The sequence below is a fragment of the Pleurodeles waltl genome, chromosome 3_1 (assembly GCF_031143425.1).
Source record: "Pleurodeles waltl isolate 20211129_DDA chromosome 3_1, aPleWal1.hap1.20221129, whole genome shotgun sequence".
NCBI classification, from domain to species: Eukaryota; Metazoa; Chordata; class Amphibia; order Caudata; family Salamandridae; genus Pleurodeles; species Pleurodeles waltl.
The window spans coordinates 1,301,494,937-1,301,515,094 of NC_090440.1; the positions used below are offsets into that span (position 1 = coordinate 1,301,494,937).

Here is a 20,158-nt window from a genome sequence, read left to right on the forward strand (position 1 = left end):
AAGGTATTTTTTTTTTTAATACTCCATTTTGGCAATACCAAGACACGTTCAACTGACAATCAACGTTTTTAGGCAAAGTGGTGGAGGACATAGAGGCATACCTGTGCACGTTCTTAGGGTCTCTATACTTCCAATCACCCCCCCATCCCCCCAATAGCGACCCAAAACAAAATGGCAGGAACAGGTACAATGATAGTTTAAGTTGGTGACTAAGTAATGTGATCTTGTTTCTGATCGGCAGAGAAGACAAATCTCCACTTCAGTGCCTCAAGGGGCTATTCTTGCCCAGTGCCAGGCTGTGACACCCCGGTACAGCAAAATAAAATTACAGGCTGTGAAAAAAAGCTGCTCCCCACAGGTTTGGACTGTTTTCTATGGTACCCAGCCATATTATGAGCATTCTACTGTAGGATGCCATTTTTTTTCATCCTGTTGCCGTTACAGAATACTTGGCATCACGGAGAGTAAAGTTCTCCATGCTACATTAGAAAAGATGCAACAAAACTAAGGCTTCAGGAAGTGGTATTAAGAGGGAGACTTATTAGGGAAATTAGTTGTAAGGTTTGAAGCTAAATTTGATCACATGCTTCAAAAAGACAAGTAAATTGTTTGTATAGTGGGCACTTGACAAAGATGCATCATCAATCATAAGCTTCCGTATTACTAAAAGAAAATAAACGAAAAGAGGAGCGACCTGGAGCAGCACAAACTATACCACCTTCATATCAAGAAATGCTGCAACAATATGTATCCAAACATGCCTCCAAAAAACAGACTATGGTGTACTGGAAGTCTGTTGGGTGCACGAGGAAAGGATGGTCTGTAATCGACTGATTGGGAAAATAAGTATCAGAAGATACTGTTGCCAGTGTGAGCACTGAAACTTTACAAAAAAATATTTTATGTATTCTGTATTTTGAATTTGCAAAGAAAATGAATTAACATAGAAAATAATGTTTAACTCGAAAATGTGCCCACTTGAATGGCCGTCAACTACTATATAATGTTTTATTAAAAGCTTATTAATGTTTATTCAGAGCTTATATTAATATGAAAAATGCAGTAATAGGTTATACCTACAATTAAATGTTATGTATTTGCTTAAATTAACTAGGCCTCAAATTTATCGAGTCCCGTAGAAAAGATAAGTCAAAAGTGATTTGGTTAAGATTTTCAGATTCAATGATACAAAGTAGAGAGTAAATGTGTCCCTAAAAGCCTAGGATAACTTTCCCCGGGCCCTCGGAGTTTGCCTATGCTGGTTTGAAGATGTTCTCAGAGTTCTAGTGACAGTGTGGATGAAATAGGTTTTGCGCTTGCACAGCTTATGCAAATTGCAGGTGAATTGTGATGTTTGCGTACTCCAAATGAAGTTGTTGAAGGAGTTTGCGTACTCTGAAGTATGAGAGTAGGGAAGTCGTCAAACTTCATGTGTGCAGCGCTTTGTGCTCAAAATTTTCCACATGATTGTTGGTATACGGGCCCTGCGAGGTCTAAGACACCGGAGTATATTGAAAGTGTATGAGACACTTGTTTTTTGTTGTAATTTATCTGTTTAAATAGGTCGATTGGGCGTGGTCGACAAGTCAGAGTGTGAGTCAAAGTGAGTAAAATAATTTTTCAACTGAAATTTGGCAAGTCCTATGTGCACCAGGACAGACCCACTGGTCAATTAAGAGTAACATTTGCAGGTTGAATTTTGCTTGTGAATCAGGGAAACTGAGAAAGAAAGAGTAGCTGCTAGAGCGGAACGCCGTCAGTGAAAAATCTGTAAGGTTTCTGAACCGACTGTTACCTTACCTGTAGTAAATGGACAAATTGGGTTTTGATTTTGTTGAAGTGCTCGCAGTAATTCTGCATTCGTTTAGTGCGAATCAGAGTTGAGGAGGACAAGTTGCAAATCTTTGTCAGCTGCTGTATGTGTGAGTGTGATATATTGGAGCCACACTGGGATAGGTTGGTTAGTGAGAAGGGTCGCGGACGGATTGGTGGACCACCATGAAGCGTTATTGGTTGCAGAGGTCAGCAAAGAGGATTTTGGGATTCCTGATTTGATTGAAGTAGCGTAACCTAAGAGGAGATGTGTATATTCCAGCGACAACAGGGGAAGCTACTCCACCAGAAGGTACACCCGCATATGTCGTATTCAAAGAGCGGGGTACTGTGCCATGCCTTTGGTTGAAACATTGGTGCAAAGCGGCAGAGAAACATGGGAGTTTAGCATTTCCTACCCATGGGACATTTAATCTGAGGATCTTAGAGAACCGGAGGAGAGTATTATACCATTTGAAACCCCTCCCAAGGCTAGCACAGTTCGAAGCGTTAGCAATGTGGGAACTAGCAGCTAGACAGCAACAGCAGTTAAAATTTGATAGAAGGATAAGAAAGGCTGAAAAGACACTTGCAGAGGCTAGATGGGATAGTCACCAGAAATCTTGGAGATCTGAGATTTTACCTGGAATTAACTGTTTCCTGCAATCACACAAGATAGTGAAAACGAAGCAAGAAATACTACCAGAAAGAAGGATATAGTCCTTCGGAGGGTGAAGAGCAGAAATTAAAAGAAACTAGAAAGTCTTTGACTCTCAATGAAAACTCGGATGAGGAGTTCATTTTACAGTTATTGAGAAATCGTCCACCACCATATGCAGCACATGAGGAAGGCTCAAACGTTAATGTAGACCGCAACAACACAAGTCGAACAGAGACAGAAACAGATACAGAGTAGTCCTAGCAGACCTACTACTTCATTTTCTCAAAGTTCAACACCATACTCGAACATTCCCAGAACCTACCCTGATGTGCTCATCATAGATACAGCAACTAGCTTGATAGTGCCGACAGGACAAGTTCACCCGAAACAGAGTCAACTCCACTTTTAATGCCTTCAATGCAACCACAAACGATCCCAAGGTACACCCCTATAACAGGATCACAGACAGATGTCTGTACTGATGAGTCAGAATACAGGAATAATGCACCCACGAGACTCAAATGTCAGGCCAGGTCCAGACGCAGTGTCAGTACCAATTACCATTTGTCCAGTCATACCATTGTTTGCACAGGGAAATAGCGAGACTAGTGGACAGAGTCATGAGCCAGAACGCACCTGGAGGGAGGCTTGAAGAGAATGCCAGATTAATATCCCCCATGAGACCGACACTTGATGGAACAGGACCGTTAATAGACTTGAGACCTTACAGAGCACCTGCAAATACCGAGGCGAAGTCATACATAAGTCCTAACCTGGGCTTAGTGACACCAGCGGCTCCAAGCCTAACCTTACAGCAGTTGCCAAATGCTAAGCCCAATAACATTTCATTACAAGGTTTGACAGCCCAATAATTAACTGAATGGCAGGAGAAGCTGAGTAGTCCTTAAGTTGATTCTAGTGGAGGGAATTACTTTAACCATACTAGACTTGGAAGGAAGTAGAGGAACTGATTGAAGGGACAATAGGAGTAAACAAACGAGTCATACACAGAAGACGAGCTGCGATGCTTGTGCCTAATAATTACAAAGAGAGCGGGAATTGTACACCAAAAATTGGCAGATATAGCAGAGAAATATGATATAGACATTGAGAAAACTAAACATTTAAAGAGAAGTTACAGGTTAGAATTTGACACAAAAGATGTTGAACACACGAGAACTCCAGGAATGAAAACACACCTTAGAGAACTGCTTCAAAGCATTCAAACATGGAGAGCCTTAGACAAATGGGAAGGCAGATGGGTGAAGAAACGAGATAAGAAAAAGGGATTCTGAAACTCTACCTGCAAATATGCCACATGCTGAGGACCCAGTAAAAATGTTACCAATGAGAGAAATTCCAGGAGGGAACTTTGTTCATGTCCCTTGGAGCAGAAGTGACATTTTGTCATTTACAAATGATTACCCCAGACTCAGGGAGGAGCCAGCAGAGTGGTACCAGCAGAATGACAGGTTTGTGAAACTTGCAAAATGCCTATGGGAAGACAAACACTTTGTAACAGATATTAGCCCCTGCAGACTTATGGGTGGAATGCAAGAGGAGTGTAGACTGGCCGACAAGTGAACCAGAGAGAGAGATCCAGCAACAGGTGCACCATCTCCTGAAGTAATTAATTACTATAAGGTGATTGAATTTTTTTTAAACAAGGATTTTCCCCAAAAAATATTGACTGGCAGCACACAGATAGGACAGCACAAGAGGCAAAAGAATCGATTCATACATAATATGAGAGATTGTTGCAGGCGTTTAAGCATTACAGTGGTACAGACACAATTGAGCCGAAAGACATGATTCATTTTGCGATCAGATTTGTTAAAGGAGTGAGACCTGAAATAAGTCAAATGATTAAGAGCTATTTAATTTGCTGGCAAGCAAAGCCGAGGAGGTGTTACAGTATGCAAAGTACTGTAGTGATGAGACTGAGCTGAAGCAGAGAAAGCTGAAAGAGAAGGCAATGGTGATGCAGATTAAAGCGGCACAAACATGACTGCAGGGTTGCTTTCCACAAAAGCAACAAAAGGAAAACACACAGTTTCAGAATCTAGACAGAGGTAGAGATCGCGGAGGAATGTGAAGTGTACATTGTGGTCCCGAGTTGAATACGGTAGTAGTACAAGGCAAAGTACAAGGAATGAAAAGGATGTTGCCATGCCATGCTTGCGGAGGATTCGGGCATTGGAAACTGGAGTGTCTGATGGTAAGTCAGGGAGGTGTTGTTCAGCAAATGAGTAATATCAATTATTTCTAAAATATGAGAGGGCCAAGAATGAAGGGTCCAAATCCAAACTGTCAGAAGAATGTGAATCAGATGCAAGGTTTTCAGCCCATACAGCAGGTGCAGTTGCCACAATTACAGATATCCCAAACACAACAGATGCAACCTAGACAACAAATTCAAATACCTCAAGCCCAAATTGAACAGCAGCAAGTGATGCTGTCTCAGCCGGTTACAGGTCAAAGATTTTACTAGAGTAATAACACTGTACACCAATTTCCCCTACACAGTGAGAATGGAATAAACGATGATTGGGTGAGTGAAAGTTCGGATGATGAATAATGTGTGTTGGCCGCATCACTAGAAGTAGATCAGAAAGATCCCTATGTTAAAGGAAAAGTGATGGGTCACAAAGTCTCATTCTAGGTGGATACTGGAGCTACACGCTCTACAATGAGAACCACAGAAGTTCCAAACTTGCCTCTTTCAGGGAAAACAGTTCAGACTGTAGGAGTTGCAAACCAATATTTGACAAACCCAATTGAAGAACCAGTCAAAATTGGCAATTTTAGGGGATTACACAAATTTGTAGTTTGCAACTTGAGTCCTGTATCCTTACTAGGAAGGGACTTGTGTAAAACAAGATGCTCAATTACTTGCTCAAATGATGGAATTGAAATTCAGACAAACGGTGATGATGAAAATGACCCAACCCCAGAAACAGACTGTGACAGTGAATGAGGAGTACCTTTTGATTAGCTTCTTTCCGGTTTTCACAGCAAGAGATCTTCCTTCCGATTTACAGGAAACTGTCAAGACGAGTGTGGTATTTGTCAGGAAAGGATATCGGGCTGATAAAAGGAATTGAGCCAGTTAAAGTTGCAGTTAAGTCAAAATCAGTTTTTCCTCAAATTCCTCAGTACCACATGACAAAAGTGGATACTGAAGGTTTAGCACAAATAATTGCAGAATTTGTAGACTAAGGCGTTTTGAAAGAGCTGCTGAGCAGTCAATGTAATTCGCCAATAATGGGATTGTGCAAACCATGTGGGAAGTTTCTAATTGTTCAAGATTTGAGAAAGCTAAATGACATTGTGGTTAAATGACGCCCTGTGGTACCAAATCCTGCAGTAATTATGTTTCAAATCCCATGGGATGTCGTATGGTTCACCGTAGTGGACCTGTCACAAGCATTCTTCTCTGTTCCTCTTCTTGGGAATAGACATTTCTCTTCTGTTTCAAATTCTTAAATCCAGTCTACTGTTGGTGTAGAATCCCACAGGGGTTCTCAGAGTCACCATCCATTTTCAATCAGATCTTGAAAACGAATCTAGGGTCATTGAAAACGCCCTACCAGTCGACATTGGTGTAGTACATTGCTGGTTTGATGATTGCATCCATAACAAAGTGAGAATGCAAGTACAATACTATTGCCTTGCTAAGTCACTTTGGGGAAAGATGGACAGTGTCTCCAGTCAAATTAAAGTACTGTCAGAAAGAGGTGAAATATTTTGGTCACCTAATTGAAAAGGGAATTTGGAAAATATCCAGAGAGAGAGAGTTGCAGCAATATTGCAGATGAATCCTCCAACCACTCAGATGTTAGGATGTTCTTGGGAATGGTGAGCTACTGACGTCAATGGATCCCAAATATTCAGTCATTTCAAAGTCCTTGTAAAAGCTGACTGACAAGGAGGTTACTGATCCTCTAGTGTTGGACCAAGCCTGTATGAAAGCCTTTACGGAGTTTAGAGAGTCTGTGTCAAGCCCCAGCTTTGGGTATGCTCAATTACACAAAACCTTTAATGTTATTCTGTCATGAGCGTGATGCATGTTCTTAGTCTGTCTTGACACAAATACATGGAGGTGTAAATCGCCCAGTAGCATATTTTTCAGCTACTTTGGACCCAGTTGCAGCAGCATTAACAGGCTGTCTAAGGTCTGTTGCAGCAGTTGAACAGAGCCTCACTCAGAGTAAGAGCATTCATTGTGATGGGACACCCCCTCACTGTACTGGTCCCTCACTCAATTGAGGTTTTACTCACTAGATCAAAGACCCAGCACTTAACAAGTGCGAGATCGACTAAGTATAAGACAGTAATGCTGGGATCCCCAAATGTATCAATCAAAAGATGTACAGTGCTTAACCTGGCTACTTTACTTCCAAACGAGAATGCTGAAATCAATAAAATGGATGACATTGAACATGACTGTCTAGAGGTAACTGAATTATACACAAAACCAAGACCTGATATTAGAGATACTTGTTTGGAAGAGAATGACCAAATTGTTTTTGTTGATGGTTCCTGCTTGAGAGAACACAGGTGCATTAAGAGCAAGATATGCCATATGCATTATCTCTGGTATACTGGAAGCGTCCTGGCTTCACGGAGTCGATTCTGCAAAAGTGGCAGAGCTGGTAGCTCTTAGTAGAGCGTGCCATGTTTCCGCACAGCTCAAGGTCACCATTTATACAGACAGTCAGTATGGATTCAGAATAGTCCAGGACTTTGGCCAACTGGGGTCACAGAGGTTTCCTTACCTCTTCTGGTTCACCAGTGAGAAATGGTGAAAGAATTCATGAGTTGTTACAAGCTATTCAGTTGCCCGAAAAGATGGTCGTGGTGAAATGCAGTGCACACCTGAAATCGCAAGATTTTGAGTCAATGTGAAGTGGATATGCGGATCAAGTCGCAAGGTTTTGCACATTGAACTGTATATCATTCAAAGAAAAGTAGGAACAGTTACCCTAGGATAATGAAATGAACCCTAGTTATGCTTTGCATGTTGTAGATTTCATGGAGGAATTGAAAGCATTTCAAGACAATGTACTGAAGGATGAAACACGAGGATGGCTCAAAATGAAATGTGTTCGGGGGAAGGATAACGTATGGGTATCAGAAGAAGGAAGGGTAGTCTTGCCGAATAGTTTGCAAACTCAAATGGCTAGATACTATCATGGTCAAGCACATTTTGGGAGGGATGCTATGATCCATACTTTTAAGCAATTTTGGTTCAACCCAAAGTTTAGACAACTTGCTGAAGCAATTTGCCATAGATGTACTGTTTGTCAGGAAATGAACGTAGGAAAAGAACAGTGGTCAACATGGGCCACACTGGATGAACTGGAGGTCCGTTTAGCAGAATTCAGATGGATTTCATTGAGATGCCTGTGTGCGGAGGATTGAGATACGTGTTGGTGATTGTAGGAATCTTTAGTCATTGGATTGAGGCTTACCCTACATGAAGAAATTAATGCCTCACAGTAGCAAAGTTACTGCTTAGGGAACTGATATCACGTTTTGGGTTTCCGGTCTCTTTAGTATCAGATGGAGGAAGTCAATTCAACAATTAAGTAATCAAATTGCTATGTTCAACCTTAAATATGGAGTAGAAACTGCACTGTAGTTACCGCCCTGAAGCATCAGGACATGTTGAGCAAATAATTGGTACCCTGAAATCAAGAATAGCAAATGTGTGCGTCCACGAATCTGAAATGGCCTGACGCACTACCGTTAGTTCTGATGCCAATGAGAAGTAATCCCGACATGAGAACAGGACTGTCGCCGCACGAGATCCTCATGGGAAGAGCAATTCGGTTGCCCGCGGTCCCTGCAAACGCTCTTGTGAACATTACAGATGATATGGTGTTGGACTACTGCAAAGGTCTGGCTTATGTGGTTTGTGCTCTCTCTCATTAGGTGGAAGCTACCACACTGCAACCGTCTCAAGACCAAGGACACAACCTGAAAGCAGGAGATTGGGTTGCGATCAGAAAGCACATGAGGAAGTCGTGCTTAGAGCTTCACTGGAAAGGTCAGTACCATATAGTGTTGATCACAACAACAGCTGTAAAGTGCATTGGACTTCCAAACTGGATCCACGCCAGCCACACTCTGAAAGTAGCAAATCCTTCCAATGAGGAAACAGTTGTTGAGAGTACCACCAACGTCCAGGCACATTCCAGGCTTGGAGAGAGGAGAAAGCAAACTAGAGACTGTACCTGAGCTGACCACATCCAATGTAAACACTCCTGTGAGACACAAAGTGGAAGAAATACAGGAGAGTGACAATTAACCAACCTCAACTGAGTTAGTAGGAGAGTCTGGTCAGAGGTGGGCTCTCCCAGAAGCAGACAGTCTTGAAAGACAAATAGAACAAACAACAGACCCCAGCAGGGAAGGAGTTGAGGCGGATCAAAGCCAAATCAATTTGACTCCTCTAGAACCAGTTGCGGGTACGTCAAAAGAAGATATTGCAAATCAAAGAGAATCTAAGTCCAGCACTGAAAAGAACATGAACGAAAGGGCCATTGAAAGGAGATAGGTGGCCAGAATCACAATCAAAGGTGAAGAAAGCAATCAGAGTTCCAACAATCGAGGAATAAGTTAGTACCACAAGAAAGGAGGATTTGAGTGATGAAAAACTAAGTGGAGATCGAAAGCTGAAAAGAAAGAGTTGCAAGTCAAAGGTATGCAGGTCCTGAATGGGCATAGGTATCTACCAGTGAGTGGCAAAAATAATTGTCTTTTTCATCGAGATATTCCAGGTCAATATTTTGGCACGTGAAGAGAACTGATCTGTTGTAAACCTGTAAACTGAAAAAATGCAAGAAAGACTATTGAAAGTAACCAGAAAAGACTCTTAGATAACCTGATTTTGACAAGCTGCTAAACCTAATTTTGACAAATTACCGATCTTGACAAAAAGGATCCTGGAAGAAAGACTGAAAGCTGTAAATAATTGCTGAAGAAGATTGAAGATTTTTTTTTAGATCTTTGCTGCGTAACTATAAATTGCCATTGCTTCTACTTTCTGATCCTTTACAGACCATGAGTAACCCTAACCAGCAGGGTAGGAAGAATAGATGCTGTAAATACATGGGTATTGGTTTGGCGATTGTTTGTGTGATATTGTGTTTGGTGTTGATTTTAAGTCTGATTGTTCTTGATAAGAATAAGGCCAACCATACTTCAGCTGTAGAGACAATTACTGCACTTACAGAAGTAGATAAGTTTCGGTTAGGTGAGAAATATCTGCACGTAGATAACACACAGAGAGAACTTTCTTCTAATGTTTTCTATCGCTTATTGCATGAGTACGTTGACACAATGGATGCAAGAGTGTGTTGTTTGTACCCATATTCCTGCATTAGTCGAGGAAGGAGTGACATATCATAGTTTGCCCCTCACTTACAGCATAAGTTGTAGTCTGTTAATAACAAGGTTATATAACCAGGAGTATATCCAATACTTCTATTCCAATTATGACGTTGTGTTTTCATTTGTCCCTATAATTAAGTACCTGAGTAGAGTAGCTACATAAAATAACAGAAATAGTGAGAGGATTCTTTGAGCCTAAGTTAACTTTTGGAACAGCTTATGCACATAGAAATAACCTCAACTGCTTGCTGTCATCAGTAGAAAAAAAGCTTCTTAGATCTCACAGAAGATAGGGCATTAAAAGCAAAACTAGACAAAGGGCTAGTGATAAAGACACCAGGACATGATCATGCATTTAGTGACGTAACACAAGGAAAATTAGCTTTAGATGCACAACACGCAGGAAAACTTTGTGTATTTAGGCCTAGATGTAGAGTAGATTCGGTGTTTGAGGGAACGAGTGAATGTAGACATGTGTTTCTGTTTCGGAATAAATGGACATTCATGTTGGATGGACAGGATCAGCAGTCCCAGGAGTTTATTACATCTGTGGACAAAATGCATATTACCGTATCCCTAGAAGATGGTATGGCACATGTTACCTGGGGATAGTTTTCCCAAAAATTTACCAACATAAAGACTTGAACAAATTACCTAAAATGACTGAATTAATTACATCATGAAAGACAAAATCGAGAATCAGTTTCTAGCATTGTTTGAGACATATTTGGAGCAATAAGTCCCCCAGTGGGAGTTGTTTTGAATTCTATAAAAATGTAAAAGTTGTCGACTATTGTGGAAAACATGCTGACAGTATTCAGGAGCCATTATCCTAATGGATACAGAGATGGCTGCGATTAGAGCTATGACTCTTCAGAACCGCTGTGCGTTAGACATCATTTTAGCAAAGGAGGGGGGAGTTTGTAAATTGCTGAGTCCGCAACACTGTTGCTCATGTATACCAGATAATGGTAGAGAAATTAGAGGTCTTATTAACAATCTAACCAAAGATAAAGCCGACTTAAAAGAACTAACTGAACCAAGTTTATGGGAAAATGTTGGCAAGAGAATTGCTTCTGGGGGAATTGGCTTGGCAACCTGTGGAAAGTGATATTAATGAAGATAATACAAGTGATTCTGATTATTGTGATTTGTTTAGTTGGAATATGGGGAATAAGTAAATATTATAATGTGATTAAGGAAAAAAAGAGTGAAAGGATCAGAGAAAGGAAGAAATTGAAATGGAAAAATTATTTAGGAAAAATTCAAAAGGAAAGAATAAATAAAAATGTAAAGGAGACCAAATTTTGAAAAGAAAAATATTTTTTTATATTCTATCTTGGGAAAAATGTAAATGTGATATATTTAGTCATCAGAGGAGGGACTGAGTGCTAAATTTAACTAATAAATATTTTATGTATTCTGTATTTTGAATTTGCATAGAAAATAATTTAACACAGAAAATAATGTGTAAGTCTAATGTGCCCACTTGAATGGCCGCCACCTACTATGTAATGTTTTATTAAAAAGCTTATTAATGTTTATTCATAGCTTATATTAATATGAAAAATGCAGTAATAGGTTATACCTACAATTAAATGTTATGTATTTGCTTAAATTAACTAGGCCTCAAATTTATCGAGTTCTATGCCTTAGTATTGCACAGCTGTTTATATAAAAAATGCAACATCAGAATAAAATATGATCTCATGCCTGCTGAAAACTAAAGATGTATAATTCTAACTGAAGGCTGACCAAATCATAGTAGTAGCAAAATGTTTTTCCATGTCTCACGAGAACTGTTCGTTAGAAAATCGTATAGTAGATGTAGATACAAAGTAAAGTCTAGTTGTGTGAAGGCAATGTTCCCAGGAACTAACAATGGATGTACTGATGGAAGAATGTAAATGTTGCTTCTTGACGAGTCGAGCGAGGTGCATAAAGCCAATCATCAACGTGTGAAAGACTGTCTAGTTATATCTTAGATTTTAAGTAATAATTCCATTGGATTAATGCCTATCGTATGATTCCCTGACCAACGTCAACTTGGGGCAACTTTAACTTAACCACACTGCATTAAGAGTTATTATCTCACTCAGCAGAGATCCACTGCTCAGTTTCTTCTTGTGCTCCATGTGTAAATGCTGGTGCTTACTCTTGCGCTCGATGCTTAGGGCTCGTAGCACCTTTGCTGCCTTTTCTAGATATTTCTTTCAAATGGATCAAAGAGCTAAGAGTCCCTGATTCTGAACCATTACCCCTCTCATGCACTGTTGCTGATCTAACTGATGTCCACCTGACGAAGATTATCACTGTTTGCTGATCCATAAGGACTGGTATACCAATCTGTAAGTGTCTATTATTGATTTGTCTTTTATTTCTAGGTACCAACTGCTGCTTTTGATAGAGCCATAGCTAGATATTTTTCAAATTTATGTTGACTAGATTTTTTTGCATGAAGCCAAAACATGCTGATGCTAATCTGACAGAGTTTCCCCCCCATTCAACTAAATTGCTATTTGATGCTACTCAATGGCTGAATTCAGATGTATGTTATTACCATTGCACAATTACTCTTATTGTTGATTTGTACAATAGCTTTAAAAGGATGTGTTTTCAACACACTAGTTAAATTGAGATGCTTTAGAAGATTTTGTCAACCAGTGTTGTTTTTGTACTTATGTGGTTCTGAGACTAAATTACGTGATACAGGCATTGTTAATCTAGGGAAATAAATTTCCTAACTGATACTGGTGTGGTTATTCATGGCCTAATGGGTGGGCGAGAATTACTGACTCCAAAAGAATTCCTATTGTTTTGTTTGATGATATTTATGACACGTATAGATTAAGGGTGTGAACATCTTAAACGAGTCAAAAGGTCCATCGACCCTTGAACGCGTCCCCTTATCAATTAACATAAAGAAACCAATGAGGTCAGACTCGCCAGGACCCGCAATCTTCTCTCTGCATGCCCCAAATATGAGTAGTGATTTCCTCGGTCTGTACACCATGGGAGCAAGCAACCCAGTACTACTTGTTGGTTTACGGTTATCATATGGTAGATTTCTCTCCTACCGGTAGGCAATAGCCCCTCAACCCTCACCAGAAAGAGTCACACTGTGTGTTTGACAGGCAGATGTGTCACCATGCCGATAAATTAACCCGAAGGCAAGCAATGTGGGTTTCTGTGCACACACTTGCTGATAGTTGCTGTATAGATTCTGATTTCAAATAGGATAGCCAACAACACTCTCTACCTAACAATAACAGATACCATTATTTCAGACACAGCTACAAATGGTTGTCCTTAGCCCTTTATACCAACAAAGCCATATGCTGACAAAGCACCGCCAAACAGTAGAACCCCAGCAAATAAAACTACCGTAACTATACCAAAGTCACAAGCGCAGAGCTATGCATCATATTAAATTACCTGGATTGAGATATATAAATGGTAAGCTCTTTACTCCAGGCAAGAAATTGACAAAAAACATTTGAGGAAAAGATGAAAGGAGATGGTCTTTGGCACATTTATCCACACACATTAAAGACAACAACTTTCTGCAAAGACTGAGCTTGTTTTACTACTATACTAACCTACCCAAAGTATTTCTAAAGTAAACATTGAATAAACTTAACTTCACACAACCACATAAGACTTTTGAAAGTTGGCACTCCAATATCCACATGCAGGGCTCCTCAGATAGAGACCATAAAATACTATCAAATAATAATGGTCTTGTGGGATAAACAAATGTTTACATAATAAATAGAATTCTTAAACTATTTCCAGCAACAGCCAGGGCTCAACTGGGAGAGCATCCTTGTCCAAAGTGCAGGTGCTAACATTTAGTTAGTATCATGGCATAATGTTTACTTGCTTGCAACCCTACCAAAGTTCATTGCCATTTTAAAACAGTCATTTCTTGGAAAATTACATCAAGTGTCTTTAAATAGATAACTAAATAGAAAATGTAAAACTAGGGGCTTCGCCATGGCTGGATGTGTCCTTGCAGAGCTCTGGCAGAAATCTCCAAGTAAAGCTTTTCATTTCAGAGAGATGCAGTGTCACAGACATTATGTGAGGGATTATATGTGTGTGGACAATAATTAGCCAGTATTATGCAATGTATGACCCATTCATTCATGTGATGACAATTTAAACTGACAGAGTAACCTACTACAAAACACACAAGATGGTTGCTGCACAGCCTGTATACTTGCCACTAGGACCGGCAAGGCAGATCTCACCGGATAATCAGCACTGAAATACACTGCTGATCATACTTGCTCTCCTGCAGTTCAGAAGCGTTGAGTCAGATCACTGTGCTGCTCCCACATAACTTCTTAAACCAAATGTGAAGTGAGTGGGTGGAGATGAGACCCTTAGAAGCCACTGAATGAGGAACCAAGAGGAGAGTGTATCATTGTGGGAGTGATTGAGGAGAACGGCATGAGGCAGGTGAACTTTTCTTTTACCCGAGTGCTACCCAATTTAGAGTAGCAGTGATAGCTCTAGACTGGCTATTCCACTTTCACTACAGCTGACAAAACGACTGTCTGGTTGCCTGGGGGACAATCCACCTTCACCTTGTTCATAGTTTCCTTTCTCCCCCAGCCCCTCCACCATCAAGTAGTTCATGTGTTTACTCCTGCACAATAAGATGTGAAAAGATTGATCCTATTAAAGCAAATGTTTAATCTGTCTCCATTCATAGAATCTACATGGTGAGTGTAAGGATTGATAAATAATAATCAGATCCAGTGACAAGAATGTTCAATTGTTCAGAGGAAGCAGTCTACTCCCGATCCATGAATTAACACAGATATGGCATGTACATTATGTCACAATTTTGCTAAAATACCTTCAGACTATAATCAACAAAATCTGAAGCCACAGTTGACCAACTGCAGTTCTTGAAGACCAAGCAGGCTCAAGATCAGGAAGAATTATTATGCTGGAACATCCAAGTAGATAAAGTTAGAGGACTGCGAAAACCAGTGTTACACTTTTTTAAATGTACAATTAATGAATAATAGATTGTGTGTATTAATAACTTTCCTTAATATAATCTTAGCCAAAGAATTGATGATATTGCACGTGAAACAAATTAATAGGAAAGCTCTGAAGTGTGATTAATGATAGTTATGCCTCATCTTCGTAAAGACACCGTTCTATTAAAAAGGATGAAGTTTCTAGTGCTTTGTTCATTCTGCTCATTCTCACCCCCTTCTCCCAATTAGTTCCCCTGCTTATCATCCCCCCCCACCACAGCTTCCGTGGAGCACAGTACAATGTGACATAATTTAATATTTCTTTTAGTGAGCATATATTGTGAATGAGACTTTCCATCGTGTTCCAGAGGTAACGTTTTGAACGATACTTCAACTGGAAGTTATGTTGCCGGCTTGCTAGCAAGTTAAAGTATTGGTCTTTGTTCTAGAATGCTTCATTTTGTGTTTTGCATTTCCAGGTTACTGTTGCTGTGTATGGTAATGGTACATTTTTGATTATTCTTAGAAATGGGCTTGTGTTATGTACTTTAATATGACAACCTATTTTCTGATTTGTCACAAATATACTGTTTATAGTCCTGCTATTCTGAAACTGCAGTTTCTGCTCATTGCTTATGCATAAAATATGCATAAAAACACCTGGTTTATGTGGTTGGTAGTGAGGAAAAAAAAAATCCTCATGAAACTCTGTCCCATTGAAGTGGGAACTTGTTTTACCTTTAGGAAATGCTATTGGTATTCCTTACGGACCGGACATTAAGAGACCTTTCAACTAATTTCATTTTTTTTTACTCAGTCTTCATGGCATGTACTGGTTTATTCTGTATAGCCCACTGTACTTTTTTTGTTACAAAAGTAACTTTTATTTGATCAAGAACCCAGTTCTTGAGGGAAACATTGCTGAATTAAAGGGTATATGTAACTTATATAGACTCTTGGGGAACCTGCAAATAGCCAGAGACCAACTCAAGTGATCACCCGGAAAGCCGAAAAGGTACAGACATTTCCAAAGACTCCTAACTAAACACTAGGTCTACAGCTGCCACTGCCTCAATATGTGCAACATAAAGTAGATACATTCTTATGAGATTGTACATGACTCCTCTATGCTTGAAATCAATGTTTATGTCCTAAAAGAGATACTGGAGGGGATGTGGTGAACGAGGCTACTGAGACTGTTTTCTGGAAGGTGATTCTATCTCGTATAGGAGATTTAACAAGGTTAGCTTACAATGGTGGCCTAAATTGTAATATCTGTTGACACTGGAGACGATTCTGACTCCCCCTCACTGCAATAATAGGTAAGCACTCGATCCTTATGTTACCTGCCACAAGGCATGCCTGAAAATTGCGAACTTCTTTTATTTCAATGTGGTAGTTTAAATTACTGTTAATAAATTCTCTGGAAAAGTTAACTGCAATATTGTGAGATTGATGTTCCCCATGTCCCCTTCTGAATCCTCTACAAATCAAGACTCCATTATTTGTGCACCAAAAATAATAGGAGTTGATTTTCCCTATGTGGTTCCTTCTGGAAAGCCTTCTGTCTGTCATTTGAATTTATATGTCACCTTCCTGTTGACTGTAGATATGGTTGCTGTGTACTCAGATCAAACTTTTTGTGTAAAACAACGATGAAGTGTGCTACGCGTGTACCTCCAAAAAAAAAATATATATAAAAAAAACATAAGACAAAGGCAAATTTAGAACTACAACAAGGTCCTACAATGCCAGAATGGAAGAATTAGGTGGAATCCAAGTTGCTCAACTTTTGGAGAGCTGAATAACCATCATCATTTTGAAGCAAGACTGATAGGAGTTTCTAAAAAGCAAAGATTGTATCAAATAGCGTTTTGCCATTTAAAATGAATGCATCTAAGGGGGGGGAGGGTATAGAATGTATTGCTCCAAGTATGGGACAAGACAACTTGTTATTTGCCTTTTAGTTTTTTCCACTACAAAATGTTTAAGAACATTGACAGGCTGCTTCTGTAGAGGTACCCCGAGCAGAATGGGCCATTTGTAAAAATCAGGAAGATTACGTTCTTCAGGTTTAACAGCCTGGATAGAGATTAAAAACATGTTTCTCCACAAATAAAACAGATATTCCCGCTTCAATACTAGTGTGAGAAGGGGGCAAATACTGAGATTTCAGAGTTCAACGTAGTGCACCATCTTCCAAGCAGATGTGATTCGTATCACAGAGGAAGTGCAAAATAATTCAGGCCACGCACAGTTTACAGACTGTAACAGAAGAGGAAGTCTCAGAAGAGCTTTGGGGTGAATTGGTCTAAAGTGATAAGGGTAGGCACAGATATAAATTGGGCAAAGTAGAAGCTGAGCGATCCGGTGAAACCGAGCATGTATGTAACTGAAAGCAGCAGACCATATTATGAATATGGGGCAGTTCTAATATTATAGTGTGCCTAAAACCAGAATCCCCAAAAATATCGCTAGAAATTCCAATCAAGGATCCTCTTTGGTACTACAATACAATGCCTAATTACCCAGCTTTTTCAACATCAGATCAGGGACGATGATAAATGGCTGGCTGTTTAACCTTTCACATCATTTCATATTAGGATTTAATCAAAACGCTGTAATAGGTACAAAAACAGAAGTGAAGCACCAGCAATTTCAAAACAAGACAGATGATTCTGACCATAAAATAACTGCAGTCAAATATCAAACGGCATGAAGAACTGGATAATTCGTCCTATTTTGGGGGTGGACAAAGTGAATGAACTGGTGAAGGGGGGGATATTTACATACCGCTGCTGCTGTATAGTTTCCAGTTGCCAGAGTACCCTCAGAGCTCATTTCAGCAATCAAAAGGCACCCTCTGTGAAGAGGAATGCCGATTTCTTTTAACCCTTTAACAATCCCGGGTCCAGGAACCACATGTGCATTCACTATATCAGACCAGGATGCAATTTTATATACACCACCTGAAAGAGAAAGTAAGAAAAGGATACACCAACTGAATAAGACATTTTTTTGAAGCAGACAGGTATATATTCAGATTCATATGTAGTGAGTTAAAAAGGGCTAGGTATATCAAAGGCAACCAGCACTTAGGAAGCAAACACACCAACTGCGTAATCATCACAGAACCTGGTAGTAGGAGTCTTGTCATAAATGTTGCTAATACAGTGCAAAACTATACAACATATTCTTGTGTGCAAAGGGCGTGCAATGGGCAGCTACTGCATTTGTGAATAGGGCCTCGACTGGACAGTCAAGCCTGTTTACTAAACCATTTCTTATGTTTGTAGAGGTAACATGCTGGGTGAAATGCAAAAGCTGAAAGAAATTTGTTGTCACTGCAGAAGAGCAGTATTTGGCAAATAGGGCTTCCTTGCCCTAGCCTCTTCCACCCTAATACACAAAACTTGATTTGAATAAAGTGAGACATTGGCCAAACCGTAGGCTTTATGGCCTGGTGATAAACCACACAGTCAACTTCCATTACTCTTACCACAAGTGGGGACATGGGAATAAAATATATATATATATACTACTGCTCTGATTTCACATCAGTGAACACATCACCATACAATCTACAGTTAGGAAATGCACCCCCCCCCCCCCCCAAAAAAGAAGAAAGCTTGCTTAAAGCAACTCCTTGTTTTAGCGGTTATCGACCTAGGATAATAATAAGTCTGGCACATCATGAACAAAAAAATGACTTACGCAATACTAACCGGTCACAAGGGCATTTTCTAGTAGGTTAGACACCAGGATTCTCCAAAGAGTAGCTTGTGAGCTACTGGTAGCTCGTGTTTGCAGCCTAGTCAACGTAATTAGAAGATTTGGCTTGGCTGAATTAATATAATGTATACCAACATTGAAAAGTGTGTATTTGAAATGAAAAGTGTGGATTTTCAGAATTCATAAACTGATGTTTGAAGGAAAACGGTTACGTTTTCCAAATATATTTGAAGCTGATATCTGAGTCATAAAAATCAAACCATGTTGGGGAGACTATTACTAATAACTTTGTACTATGGCCATCGCAGCTATGACTTATGCACTACACACTGACAAAGCACTTTTTTTTTGTTTTTGTTTTTAACATCATTGCTGGCAACCGTGACTGATGCACGGAGGCGATCACTGCTAATAATTTTGAAGTTAGTGGCCACTAATACATCTTGTCTGATGTGGTCACTACTATCTCTCTCGTAATTTTAGTGGCTCAGGAGGATTTCCATTGAACATGCTTAGCTCTTAATACATAAAAGGTTGGAGACTGTTGGCCCACACCATGAAACTTTCATTGCAAAAATTAACCAATCGTAACAAAAGGAAAGAATAGGACATCTATCTGAAAATGTACCAGGAATGTTGGGACAAATTCTAAAGACACTCCATTTGAAACAGCATGATATAGAATGTAACAACTTGTTTCAACCAATAAGCCACGTGCATATATATTTAAACCTGCTGGAGGAGGTAGGAGCACCAGGAATTCCTTGTTTCTGCATAGCCTGGGGGAATGTTTGCGGCTCTGGAGTAAAAGCCGTATTAAACGATGAGAAAAGTGAAAAACGATTACCCTTACTAGGTAACTTTGCAAGGAGTGGACAAATATGAAGACTGACAACAACGACTATCTGAAAGTCACTTTGTTTACAAAATATGTCCTTATAACAACTCACCGTTCTGATATTCCGGACCAAAACAACTGCAAGAAATATTTATAGGGTTCCGCCTACCAAGGACAAGAAAGCCCCTCTAAGCACCCTAGCCCCTCAAAAGGTTGCACAGGGGAATTTTAGACTACCTCATATGGAGGATCGCCGAAACGAAATTACGGTGCAGTTTAAGTGCCTTTTGTGAAAATCATGGTTTGCTAGTCATTGGAAAATATTCAATTTTTTCCACATTAAGTAAAACTTTGAAAACGCTCAGAGGGCAACCCTGGAGAAGTAAACGATCCGTCAGAAAAATACAAAGCTAGTGAGGTGAAAACACACTGAGTCGCCACTTTGTGGCTATTTACAAAAGTTCAATACCTTTCTCACAATTGTCTGCTCTAAGAGGGCATTTTAAGAAATATTTATGGGGGTGCAGAATATTAGTAATAGTGCACAGCACACCGTCAATTTCCCCCATAAGTGCCTGAAAAAAGTGATTTCATGTGAATATAAAATCTGTTAGAAACCATGTTTTCCAGTTTTTATTTTGCTTTGCTGCAAATCTGTGAGGAGTATATACAATTAAAAGCAGCCACAAGACTCCTTAGCCTAAGTAGATATTACATCTG

The 20,158-nt window shown here is 39.7% G+C and overlaps 1 protein-coding gene across 1 annotated transcript in view; it reads right to left on the reverse strand.

Moving 5' to 3' along the window:
- Positions 1-20,158, reverse strand: part of UMPS (uridine monophosphate synthetase) — a 101,137-nt gene that overhangs the window by 23,769 nt on the left and 57,210 nt on the right. The window contains exon 4 of the mRNA XM_069224640.1: positions 17,662-17,837. Coding sequence (XP_069080741.1) covers positions 17,662-17,837 — 176 coding nt within the window. The remainder of the gene's footprint in view (positions 1-17,661; positions 17,838-20,158) is intronic.